The sequence below is a fragment of the Nansenia antarctica genome (assembly GCF_963989245.1).
Source record: "Nansenia antarctica genome assembly, chromosome: 7".
NCBI classification, from domain to species: Eukaryota; Metazoa; Chordata; class Actinopteri; order Argentiniformes; family Microstomatidae; genus Nansenia; species Nansenia antarctica.
Window position 1 is genome coordinate 61,720,702 of NC_137677.1, and position 12,924 is coordinate 61,733,625.

The 12,924-nt window shown below is 48.1% G+C and overlaps 1 protein-coding gene across 1 annotated transcript; it reads left to right on the forward strand.

The window, feature by feature from the left end:
• Positions 1–5,635: 5,635 nt before the first annotated feature.
• On the forward strand, positions 5,636–12,546 carry ercc1 (excision repair cross-complementation group 1). Its single transcript, XM_080537000.1, has 9 exons — positions 5,636–5,774; positions 6,449–6,991; positions 7,867–7,970; positions 9,225–9,324; positions 9,705–9,781; positions 10,462–10,561; positions 10,811–10,882; positions 12,014–12,082; positions 12,352–12,546. Exons 1-9 carry the CDS (start codon positions 5,712–5,714, stop codon positions 12,412–12,414), a joined length of 1,191 nt encoding a protein of 396 aa, XP_080393126.1. The 5' UTR covers positions 5,636–5,711; the 3' UTR covers positions 12,415–12,546.
• The last annotated feature ends 378 nt before the right edge of the window (positions 12,547–12,924 follow it).

Sequence of the window (12,924 nt, forward strand, 5' to 3'; positions counted from 1 at the left end):
GGGGGAGGGAAGGGGTGGAGGAGGAGGGGGGTGGAGGGGGTCTGGAGGTGGCGGTTACAGAGGCAGGCAGACTGACAGCCAGGCAGAAGCCCTGGGTCTGGGCACGCTGCCAACTCAACACACCGCTCAGCGAGAGAGAGAGAGAGAGAGAGAGAGAGAGAGAGAGAGAGAGAGGGGAGGGGGGGAAGAGAGAGAGAGAGGGGGGGAACACAGCACTGCGGGCCAAGTGCTAAAAAGTCACTAAATGCCACTTTGATATGCGCAGCCGGATGTTAAAGAGCGAACATGGCAGGACTGTCATGTTGTGTGTGTATGTGTGTGTGTGTGTGTGTGGGGGGGGGTGTGTGTGTGCGTGTGCGTGTGCGTGTGTGTGTGTGTGTCTGTGTGTGCACGTGTATGCCTCCCCGTGCCTGCGCACATGTGTGTGTGTGTGTGTGTATGTGTGTGTGTGTGTGTGTGTGTATGTGTGTGTGTCTGCAATGCATCTACTATGAGGAAGGTAGAGGAGAGGGAGGACTACAAAAAGAAAGAGTGAGTTCTTTAAGACTCTTCCTTGCATCAAAGTGTGTGTGTGTGTGTGTGTTTTGAATTGTTATGAAATCAACCTCAAGTAGTCATAAACCCCTGGATCAAGCCTGCCCATCTGATCTCAGTCCTGCTTGTCCCAAAAGGAATCCACCATGGGCTGTTTAAATGTGAGAGAAATCGACTTTTAAGTAGTCAATCCACTTAAACTATGCAGTGTTTTTTTTCTGAGCATAACCTGTCATTGTTATCATAATCAATGTCAAAACGTGTGTGTGTGTGTGTGTGTGTGTGAGCGTGTGTGTATGTGTGTGTTGTTATCATAATCAGTCAAAATGTGTGTGTGTGTGTGTGTGTTGTTATCATAATCAATGTCAAAATGTGTGTGTGTGTGTGTGTGTGTGTATATGTGTGTGTATATGTGTGTATATGTGTGTGTGTGTGTGTGTGTGTGTGTGTGTGTGTGTGTGATATCCAGGCTTAATGCCCAGGCCTGCTCTCTCTGACAGGTCAGTACAGCGGGTGATGGACATGGGGGGTCATCTCAGGGGTTTGGGGTATTTTTAGCGGTCACATGCGTGCCTACGGACGGGGACGCTGGCACCATCTGGCCTCGGGCCCCGCCGTTTTTCTGCCACGGTCTTGGCCACCCTCCATAGCCCCCTACCTCACCCCCCTATCCCCCCACCCCCCTATCCCCCCACCACCCACCCCATACCCCCCCACCACCCCCCACCCTACCACCCCCCACTTCCTGAGGGTCAAGCACCCAAAGCTGAGAGAGCAGATGTCCCTCAAAACCTCCCAGTCCTGTTAATTAAACAGCAACGCAAACAGGAAGGACAGACCTCCCGGCCCTCACACACACACACACACACACACACACACACACACACACACACACACACACACACACACACACACACTGGCAGAGCTACAGCCCCTAGCCACAGTTGCGAGGCCCAACGGCTCTCTGTCCAGTCTGGACGCTGGAGTGAGAGTCGTCAGAGGGACACAAGGAGGAGAGGTGGTGGACTATGTGTCCATCTGGGCAGGTTGATGAGGGGTTCGGAGGGTCAGGGAGGAGTCTGTGTCTGACTGGCTGGTATGGCATATGGGCGACACGCCTCGTTGTGAAAGAGAGTGATCCCAGACAAGGTTCAGGTTGGAAGGTTGCTTGATTGCTTCTGCACCGTGATGGTGGACCAAGGCCATGCCAGCCCTTTTCATGGCCTGACATCTGAGGGTATTGAGTGAAAGGTCAAATCAGTTAAGGTTACATGGTTTATGTACCAATACTGCCATGGAGTTACTGAGAGAAAGAGGGAGAGAGAGAGAGAGAGAGAGATGGAAAATAAGTTGAGAGGGTGTGGTAATGGTGGTGTGGTGGTGTGGGGGGGTGGGGGATATCTGTGGCATCATGTCAGCCTGGTGAAGAGAATCAGTTGTTCTCCAGCTATTGTCTTTCCCGCTGGGGGGACGTGTGGGGGGGGGTAAACGGAGGGGTTGTGTGATCTAATGAAGCATGCTGTAATCAGAGAGACAGGCTCCTGATGGTGGTGATGCTGACATCAGCCACATTGCCTCAGCACAGGCCTGCATGGTGCAAACAGGGTCACCGAGGGCAACCGCGGGAACAGGGGGGCACTCAGAGGGATTTCCAACCCAGGATTCCAACCCAGGATTCTAACCCAACATTCCAACCCAGGATTCCAAACCAGGGAACAGACCTCACTCCCCTGGCTTCGCAAGCTGGTAATGTTGGGTGTGAGAGGACCCTGTACAGAAACAGCCCCTAACCTCTCTACTCGTGTCGATAGGTACAGTATATGCAAAATGGTGTGTATTCCAACTAGCCTATGAGCAGGCAGTGGGGAGCTATACTTTCTTCCCATCCTTTCAAAGATGGTGGCTATACAGGAGTGTCACTGCAAATGGAGGTAATGACCTATATCTGCTCTTTAGAGGGACACAGCACTGACACATACAACATTATTGCTGTTTTACGGTTGTACAGTATCCAGGGGAGTGAGACAAGCGTCTAATTTAGCTAGAAGAGAATAGAGAGAGGGTGTTGAGTGGTGCAGGCTAGGAGGGAGGAGGCTAGGAGGGAGGAGGCTAGGAGGGAGGAGGCTAGGAGGGAGGAGACTAGGAGAGAGGAGACTAGGAGAGAGGAGACTAGGAGGGAGGAGGCTAGGAGAGATGAGACTAGGAGGGAGGAGGCTAGGAGGGAGGGGGCTAGGAGGGAGGAGGCTAGGAGAGAGGAGGCTAGGAGAGAGGAGGCTAGGAGGGAGGAGACTAGGAGGGAGGGGGCTGGGAGGGAGGAGGCTGGGAGAGAGGAGACTAGGAGAGAGGAGGCTAGGAGAGAGGAGGCTAGGAGAGAGGAGACTAGGAGAGAGGAGGCTAGGAGGGAGGAGGCTAGGAGGGAGGAGGCTAGGAGGGAGGAGACTAGGAGGGAGGAGACTAGCTAGGAGAGAGGAGGCTAGGAGAGAGGAGACTAGGAGAGAGGAGACTAGGAGAGAGGAGGCTAGGAGAGAGGAGACTAGGAGAGAGGAGGCTAGGAGAGAGGAGACTAGGAGAGAGGAGGCTAGGAGAGAGGAGACTAGGAGAGAGGAGGCTAGGAGAGAGGAGACTAGGAGGGAGGAGGCTAGAAGAGGAGACTAGGAGAGAGGAGGCTAGGAGAGAGGAGACTAGGAGAGAGGAGGCTAGGAGAGAGGAGGCTAGGAGAGAGGAGGCTAGGAGGGAGGAGGCTAGGAGGGAGGAGACTAGGAGGGAGGGGGCTGGGAGGGAGGAGGCTAGGAGAGAGGAGACTAGGAGGGGGAGGCTAGGAGAGAGGAGGCTAGGAGAGAGGAGACTAGGAGAGAGGAGGCTAGGAGAGAGGAGGCTAGGAGAGAGGAGGCTAGGAGAGAGGAGACTAGGAGAGAGGAGGCTAGGAGGGAGGAGGCTAGGAGAGAGGAGACTAGGAGAGAGGAGGCTAGGAGGGAGGAGACTAGGAGGGAGGAGACTAGCTAGGAGAGAGGAGGCTAGGAGAGAGGAGACTAGGAGAGAGGAGACTAGGAGGGAGGAGACTAGGAGAGAGGAGACTAGGAGGGAGGAGGCTAGGAGAGAGGAGGCTAGGAGAGAGGAGGCTAGAAGAGGAGACTAGGAGAGAGGAGGCTAGGAGAGAGGAGACTAGGAGAGAGGAGGCTAGGAGAGAGGAGGCTAGGAGAGAGGAGGCTAGGAGAGAGGAGACTAGGAGAGAGGAGGCTAGGAGAGGAGACTAGGAGAGAGGAGGCTAGGAGAGAGGAGACTAGGAGAGAGGAGGCTAGGAGAGAGGAGACTAGGAGAGAGGAGACTAGGAGAGGAGACTAGGAGAGAGGAGGCTAGGAGAGGAGACTAGGAGAGAGGAGGCTAGGAGAGAGGAGGCTAGGAGAGAGGAGACTAGGAGAGAGGAGGCTAGGAGAGAGGAGACTAGGAGGGAGGAGGCTATGAGAGAGGAGGCTAGGAGAGAGGAGACTAGGAGAGAGGAGGCTAGGAGAGAGGAGACTAGGAGAGAGGAGACTAGGAGAGAGGAGACTAGGAGAGAGGAGGCTAGGAGGGAGGAGACTAGGAGAGAGGAGACTAGGAGGGAGGAGGCTAGGAGATAGGAGACTAGGAGAGAGGAGGCTAGGAGAGAGGAGGCTAGGAGAGAGGAGGCTAGGAGAGAGGAGGCTAGGAGAGAGGAGACTAGGAGAGAGGAGGCTAGGAGAGAGGAGGCTAGGAGAGAGGAGGCTAGGAGAGAGGAGACTAGGAGAGAGGAGACTAGGAGAGAGGAGGCTAGGAGAGAGGAGACTAGGAGAGAGGAGACGGGAGGGAGGAGGCTAGGAGAGAGGAGACTAGGAGAGAGGAGACTAGGAGAGAGGAGGCTAGGAGAAAGGAGACTAGGAGAGAGGAGGCTAGGAGAGAGGAGGCTAGGAGAGAGGAGACTAGGAGGGAGGAGGTTAGGAGAGAGGAGACTAGGAGAGAGGAGACTAGGAGGGAGGAGACTAGGAGAGAGGAGGTTAGGAGAGAGGAGGCTAGGAGAGAGGAGGCTAGGAGAGAGGAGACTAGGAGAGAGGAGACTAGGAGGGAGGAGGTTAGGAGAGAGGAGACTAGGAGAGAGGAGACTAGGAGGGAGGAGACTAGGAGAGAGGAGGTTAGGAGAGAGGAGACTAGGAGAGAGGAGGCTAGGAGAGAGGAGACTAGGAGAGAGGAGGCTAGGAGGGAGGAGACTAGGAGAGAGGAGGCTAGGAGGGAGGAGACTAGGAGAGAGGAGACTAGGAGAGAGGAGGTTAGGAGAGAGGAGGCTAGGAGAGAGGAGACTAGGAGAGAGGAGACTAGGAGAGAGGAGGCTAGGAGAGAGCAGGCTAGGATAGGAGAGAGGAGGCTAGGAGAGAGGAGACTATCTCTCTCTCACTCTCTGTCTCTCTCTCTGTCTCTCTCTCTCTCTCTCTCTCTCTCTCTCTCTCTCTCTCTCTCTCTCTCTCTGGCAGAGAAGGGAGGGGAGCGAGGGAGGGAATGATATTTCTTTGATGGATTTACTTGGGTGCATTTAAATGTGGTGCTCTGATTCTCTACCTACCCTACCCTTCTCCCCAGAGTTTGCCATTAGCTCGCTCTCACTCCCTCTAATGGATTTAAATTAAAAGTCTAGGATAGTAGAGGTTCCCTCTAAGATTGCCTCCAATAGAGCATTATTGGTCAGGACAAAACGTTACTGCTCTCTTATGGCCAGGCAGAGCTTCGGAATAATAATGGTCCCATATGACACACCAGAGAGATACTTCAAGCTCAGACTCCTTAACACATTGGAATTGGTATCTGCTGCCCTCTAGTGGCAGAGGTGCAGCATCACAGTTACCGCTACACAAAGGTATTAGTCAGATCAGAGATGTGTGTGTATTTTGAGGAGATATTCGACTTCAAGTACACTATGTCGGACAGCAATGAAAAACAGTAAGTATTCATGCTCTTTCTGGTATTGATTTGCTATGCATGACGTGCAATCTGACGCCGGACATAATATTAGAATCGATAACTCCGTGATCATGTTGTTATGCCTGATTAGGAGATCGACACTCGACATTCCCGGTTCAAAACAAAGCGGCAGTGACAATGTTCAACCCTCTGCCATAATCAGCTAACTTTGTATTTGGATGTTCTAAAAAGAGCAATGCCTTCATTCAGAAATGGAAAAGAAGAGGTTTAACATCAACCTAGACGATTCTGTCTTCACAACAGAGAGAGCTCCGGTTCGTAGATCGTATATTTAAGCAATATCACACGAGAGGGAGTGAATTATTATATGATATTATACTGAATATCAGCACGGCTGTGATTCGGTCGTAGGTACGACGAGGCCGCAGAAAATAGTTCCGCAACTGAACTTCAAATGAATGAATGGACTGTTGCCTAGCAACCTGAACACAAACATGTAGTCTAATTAACGGTCGTTTAGTAGAACACCTGTGCGGCGGAGTGATACATATAGTTAAAAGTCCCAGTGCTGTTATACTGTATATCATGGAATGCCTCTCGTCCAATCAAATGACTTGGTCGGAACTAACTGTTGTATAACAACTGTTAGCTAACCAGCTTAGCTAACAATGTGATTTATCTCGTTGATAAACAGTTTAGCAGCTACAACCTCCCCATTGTCTCTCTAGCTATGATAGTGACTCTAGCTGACCTACTCAATACTACTAACTGTAACTAACTTCTACCTCTTAACTTCCCCATTGACGATATAAGTATGTGGAACTACAACCAAATCAGTCTGAAACAGACAAGGAGTAAAGTTAATACACAATATTATGAACATTAAATATGACTATAATCCTAGTCACAGATAGGGGTATTTTGAAACACTCCTCCTCCACATGTTCATGAACCACACTTGTATTCATGTCACTGAATTCTCTTGCAGGCAAAGCCTCTGTTCCAGCCCTCCTCGAAGACAGGCCCAAGTGTCTCCTCCACCTCCACCTCCACCTCCACCCCGGCGTCCTCTTCAGCGCAGCCTGCACCTCAGTCTACCATCCAGCCGTTATCCTACGCACAGTTCATCGTCCAGAGCAAAGGACATGATGCTGCCCCACAACGGCTCCCCTTGGCTCTGCGGACAGAGGGTTCCTGTAGGGTGGCTGCTGGGATCGGGACTGGGACTGGGACTGGGACTGGGACTGGCACTGGGTCAGGAAGTGGGGGTCAGGTTGGGGGTTTGAAGCCCGGTCAAGAGGTCCAACAACAAGGTGATTCTTGTCTGGCCCCCTCTACCTCTACAGGGTCTGAAGAGACCTGGGACCAGGCCACCAGACCCTCGGGGGCGGGGGTGGAGGGGCAGGGTGAGGGGCGGAGGACTGTGAATGTGAGTGAGCAGAAGCAGGAAGGTCAGAGGTCAGAGGGCGGAGTCAGCCTTGGGCCTAAAGCAGTGGGTTCTGGGAGCAGCATAGTGGTGAACCCCCGCCAGGTAAGGATGAAGGATCCGCGGTGTCTTGAAAAGTATTAAAAGTTGATAAATCAATTTTGGGAAAATCAAGACCCTTAATAAGTATTAAAAAGTCTTATCACGATTTGATGAGGTGTTGAATTTTGTCGATATTTTTCTGAATTAGTCTCTGTCCAAAGAGTTTGAGGCCTATAAACTTTTAGTCAAAGTTCGTGGATTTATTAGTTTTGTTAAAAAAACTAAGATGAACCGGAAATTCTGTTGTAGGATAGTGGTCTAGTCTATTGCAAACTAAAACTGTTAAGTTAAAGGTGTCACTGATGTCAACGGTTACAGCTCGTAAGTGGCGGTGAGGTCTGGAAAAATATTGACAAGGTCTTTAAAAAGTCTTAGAAAGGTATTGAAATTAACCTCAAGATTCCTGTACCCTGTGAGCAGTGTTAATTTCGTCAGGCTTTTTTTTAGTCACTTAGTCTTTGGTGTTTAGATGAAGATGCACACCAGTTCTAGTCACACCAAGTCACCTCCATTGTTCTTAGTTCCAGTTCCAGTTCCAGTTGATGAAAACTGAAAACATTCCGGTGCAGTCTCAGTCCACAAAAACTCCAAAACATTTTAGTCGAGTTTTTTCGTCGCTGACTACGGCTAGACTAAAATGTTTTGGGGTTTTTGAGGTGACTTGGTGTGACTAGAACTGGTGTGCATCTTCATCTAAACACCAAGGACTACGTGACTAAAAAGCCTGCCAGAATTAACACTGATACCGAGCATGTCATGATGTCTTATAAACTCATTAATGGAGGAATAGCCTAGGCCTTTTTTACAATGGTCTATAAAAAAAAGTACAAGCATCACATGATACATATTGAATGATGGTTTTGTCCTGTTCTGCGCAGAGGGGCAACCCCGTTCTGAAATTTGTGAGAAGTGTACCGTGGGAGTTTGGAGAGGTCGTCCCTGACTACGTTCTGGGACAGACCACCTGTGCTCTCTTCCTCAGGTGTGTGTGTGTGCGTGTGTGTGTGTGTGTGTGTGTGCACATCTTCATTGGTGTTTGCATGGACTTTTAACTTGTTTGTCCACATTGCTCTCTTCCACCACTCACTTCTCACAGATTACCCCCAAACTGATAGATATGTGATAGTTTGGCATGTCGTCATCCGGGTCAGGTTGATATTGATTATGGTGGAGGATATTGATCTCAGATGTCTCTGGTCTCTGACTGTGTTGTGTAATTCTAACCATTCAATGTAAAATAGCCCTAAATACTCAAAACACAGTGGATATAACATGTTGTGATACAAAACCAGTTTATTCTGACTGATAGACGTGTACCCTACACCTTTTTTCCCGACTGTATTGGCAAAATCACTGTTTCCTAGGCCTTTAAAACAACATTCAATAGCTATTCATTTGGTTTTTTCTTGCTTATTTATACAGTCTCTTTTAGCTTAAAGATAGGTCAAAATAATATACGCTAGCACTTCAGCATCATGTATACACAGCTTATGTTACAGCTTTTACCTGTTGAATACTGTACTGTAAATGTGTTCTTTTCTGATGAGCGACACTTAACACACATAACTCACTTTGAGCTGACAGCTGTTTTGCACGCACTGGAAACCCCTGGTCAAAGTTCAGTTTGGCCAACCTCGTCATCCGGGTCAGCTCGGCACCAACTGATAGTGGAGGATATTGATCTCCGAGGTCTCCCGTCTCTCTCTGCATTGTGTCTCTCTCTGCATTGCCCCTCAACAATACGGTCTTCAGGTTCAATGATGGACTTCGGACACGGGTCTCTGGGTCCTCAGGAGAATAGATTTATTACAGATTTGCAGCGTATAGGACACAGGCACATTCGCTCTCCCATTTCAGCTCGCAACCAACTCCAACCAACCCAAAAAGATGTTTTCACACACACAGACAGAATTATATAAGCACCCATCTCACAGTGGTTGACATTCCCCTTCAGACCATCCTGCAGCTGGTATCTGAAAACATTCGTAAACTGTCTCTGGATCAGTCTGGTAAACAGCCCTCGATTTGTGAGACTGCATTTTCACCAGTCTGACCTCATTTTCACCTTCTGTAACAAATCTACTCTAAACACACAGTGGATATAATATATTTTGATACAAAATAGTTTTCAAATCCTTCAAAACCACCCCCCCTCAAACCATTACCTTACAATGTAGTCATACCTCTCTCTCCCTTCCTCCTCCTCTCCCTCTCTCTTTCTTTTGTGGCCTTTTAGTCTGAGGTACCACAACCTGAACCCCAACTACATCCACGACCGTCTGAAGCAGCTGGGCCACACCTTCACTCTCAGGGTTCTGCTGGTGCAGGTCGATGTGGTGAGAAAACACACTCACACACACACACACACACACACACACACACACACACTCACACACACACACACACACACACACACACACACACACACACACACACACACACACACACACACACACACATACACACACACACACACACACACACACACACACACATACACACACACACACACACACACACACACACACACACACACACCCGAGGAAGAGAGCACAGGTGGTCTATACATAGTCAGGGATAATAATTGAAATATTAGTTGTATGAAAATGCAAAATGTACCCAGTTTCTTATGGTACAGACTCTTTCTGTGGTTGCCACTTGGCGTTCATACTCCCACCCTCTCCTAATCTGCCCTCTCATTGGTTGCACCTTGTAGAAAGACCCGCACCATTCGCTGAAAGAGCTAGCTCGTATCTGCATCATGGCCGACTGCACTCTGATCCTGGCCTGGAGGTAAGACTGGTATTATGTGGTGATGGCAGCGTCAGAGAATGATGCCGATGATCACCCCCCCCCCCCAAACAAAACATTAATTTATTCTTCCTTCTTCTTGCATTTTGACCGCCTCTGGCCCGAGCATAGATTACTTTTTCTTGCGATGACTGGTGGATAGATGATTCACTTAGACAAATGTATTTGTTGTAAGTCGCTTTGGAAAACTGTACATACAAGCTGCACTGTACAAGCTACCGTAACTGTATATAGCTCATAACAGAATATACCTCTAAACTAAACTGATGTTCACAATACCACCATTGCACATACTGTATATTGCACACTTACCTATCACTATCATTGTCATGTTTTATTTATATCATGTTCTTATATCACTATTTGCACTTGTGGTAAGATGTTAAACTGCATTTCGTTGTATAGTACTTGTACTCTGCAATGACAATAACGTTGAGTCTAATCTAATCTAAAGGTGTCTGCTAAATGCCAAGAATGTAAAATGTACCATTCAGTTACATGTGTTCAATGGGACATACAGTACATACATCCAACAACACATCAATACAATACAGCAGAGTTCACAGGCGTCAACTCAACAGCACAATAATACAGTGAATTAGCACTGATTTGGGTTGCATCCCCCTCTCTCTCTCTCTCTCTCTCTCTCTCCGTCCTGACAGTCCAGAAGAGGCGGGACGCTACCTGGAGACATACAAGTCCTACGAGAAGAAACCAGCTGACCTCCTGAAGGAGCACGTAGAGAAAGACTACCTATCTAAGGTATGAAACACTAAAGTCAGGACAGGAGACAGATCACCTCACTACGGTATGTCCTATAGACACTACGGTCAAAATGGGAAACACTGAGTCACTACGGTCTGTCTGTGTGTGTGTGTGTGTGTGTGTGTGTGTGTGTGTGTGTGTGTGTGTGTGTGTGTGTGTGTGTGTGCGTGTGTGTGCGTGCGTGTGTGCGTGCGTGCCACAAACACTGTTTCTGTGACCACTAAGTGTGTCTCTGTTGCTCTACAGGTGACTGACTGTCTGACCACAGTCAAGTCTGTCAACAAGACCGACGCAGTTACTCTACTCTCCACCTTCTCAGTAAGACCCCTAACCCAGACAGGCCTTCAGGCAGGGGGAGGCTGTGGCGTATATAGAATCAGAATCAGGATCTCTTTTATTACATCTTACTGTACAAGTACACAAGAGTCAAAGTCTTTGGTGTTTGGAAGAGCCCATGTAGGAAATACAATGACTAAGAAATAAGGGAAGGGGTGCCCCAGGGAATAGGCTAGGTGCACGATCTCACTACTTCCTGAAAGGCAACTGGTATGAACATATCCTGTCTCACTCTATTGGTTTAATTGATTAATCAGCTGTGCACTGTGTGTTCCAACGGTTTACCGCACAGCTGATTAATCAATTAAACCAATAGAGTGAGACAGGATATGTTCATACCAGTTGCCTTTCAGGAAGTAGTGAGATCGTGCACCTAGCCTATTTACCCAGCTCAAAAAAGGAGGGAACATTACACAACACTACTGTTCTCTAGGTGCAAACCCAAGAGCGCTATCCTGTTCTCTGTCATTGGGTTTCTTGGTGGATGTGTGGATGATTTGGGTGGGAATGCTTCAGTCACTGTTATATGGATCCATAATAACAATAACAATAACAATAACGCATTGCAATGCACACGGCGTGCGATGCGATATTGTCGCACGACAACATTCGATTCTCCATTCACACCCACTCACTTCGGTGGTGTGAATTGAGAATCGAATGTTGTCGTGCGACAAAAATCGCACGCCGTGTGCATTGGACTTTAGTAGTAGTAATAGTGTTAGTAGTAATAGTAATAGTGGTAATAGCAATAGTGGTAATAGTAATAGTGTTAGTACTAGTATAGTATAGTTAGTAATAGTTAATAGTGTTGTGATTAGTAGGATGAGGTGGTGATGAGGTGTTAGTCATAGCGTTGAGGTGGTGATCAGGTGTTAGTCGTAGTGTTGAGGTGGTGATGAGGTGTTAGTCATAGTGTTGAGGTGGTGATCAGGTGTTAGTCGTAGTGTTGAGGTGGTGATGAGGTGTTAGTCGTAGTGTTGAGGTGGTGATGAGGTGTTAGTCATAGTGTTGAGGTGGTGATGAGGTGTTAGTCGTAGTGTTGAGGTGGTGATCAGGTGTTAGTCATAGTGATGAGGTGGTGATGAGGTGTGCTATTGTCTTCTGTTTCAGTCCCTAGAGGGGATCATCCAGGCATCTAAAGAAGACCTGGTTCTGTGTCCGGGGCTGGGCCCACAGAAGGTGGGTGTTGGTGTGTGGGTGTGGATATGGGTTGTGGGTGTGTAAGTAACTTGTTGTTAAGTCGATTTGTAAAAATGGTGTGTGTCACAGATAATGCACATTACAATAATATTCAAAGTACGCATTTATATATTTCAGTACTACACATACCATTACCATCACCCTGGTCCAAAAATAATTACCGTACATTGTCTCCTGGCGTGTGTGTGTGTGTGTGTGTGTGTGTGTGTGTGTGTGTGTGTGTGTGTGTGTGTGTGTCATGACTACAGGCGAGGCGCCTCCATGATGTACTACACCAGCCCTTCCTCAAGTCCAGGAAGAAAGACAGTTGACACACACACACACAAATAACTTTTCCAAATGTTGCCCTGGTTACGCTATCTCCCCTATAAAGGAAGAAATTACTTCAGACATTTCACTGAACTTTGTCTGTGTCTCTCTGAGTATACATACAATAAAGACTTATATTGTGGTTTAAAAGACTGTTGATTCGAGGGAATTGCAGGGCCTCCGGTTCGATTCCGGCCATCGACCTATCCTTTATGTCATCCCTCCTCTCTCTCACCCATCCTTCCTGTCAAGCTCTACTGTCTCTATCCCAGATTCCCAATAAAGCAGAAATGCCTTAAAAACATAATTCTTTGAATCTCACCTTTGCTGGGGTAATCCAGTGGAGAATTTATAACATTTCCTTGGTATAATCTAGTTATTAAATTTGAGTTTTTGTAAACAGTGACCGTGCATTGCATATCGTGGAAACGCTAGATGCAGTATTTAAAACGTGTCATTACGTCTATTAGAAATATTGCACTAAGGGTGGAGCAAGTAGTCGTAGTTGTGTC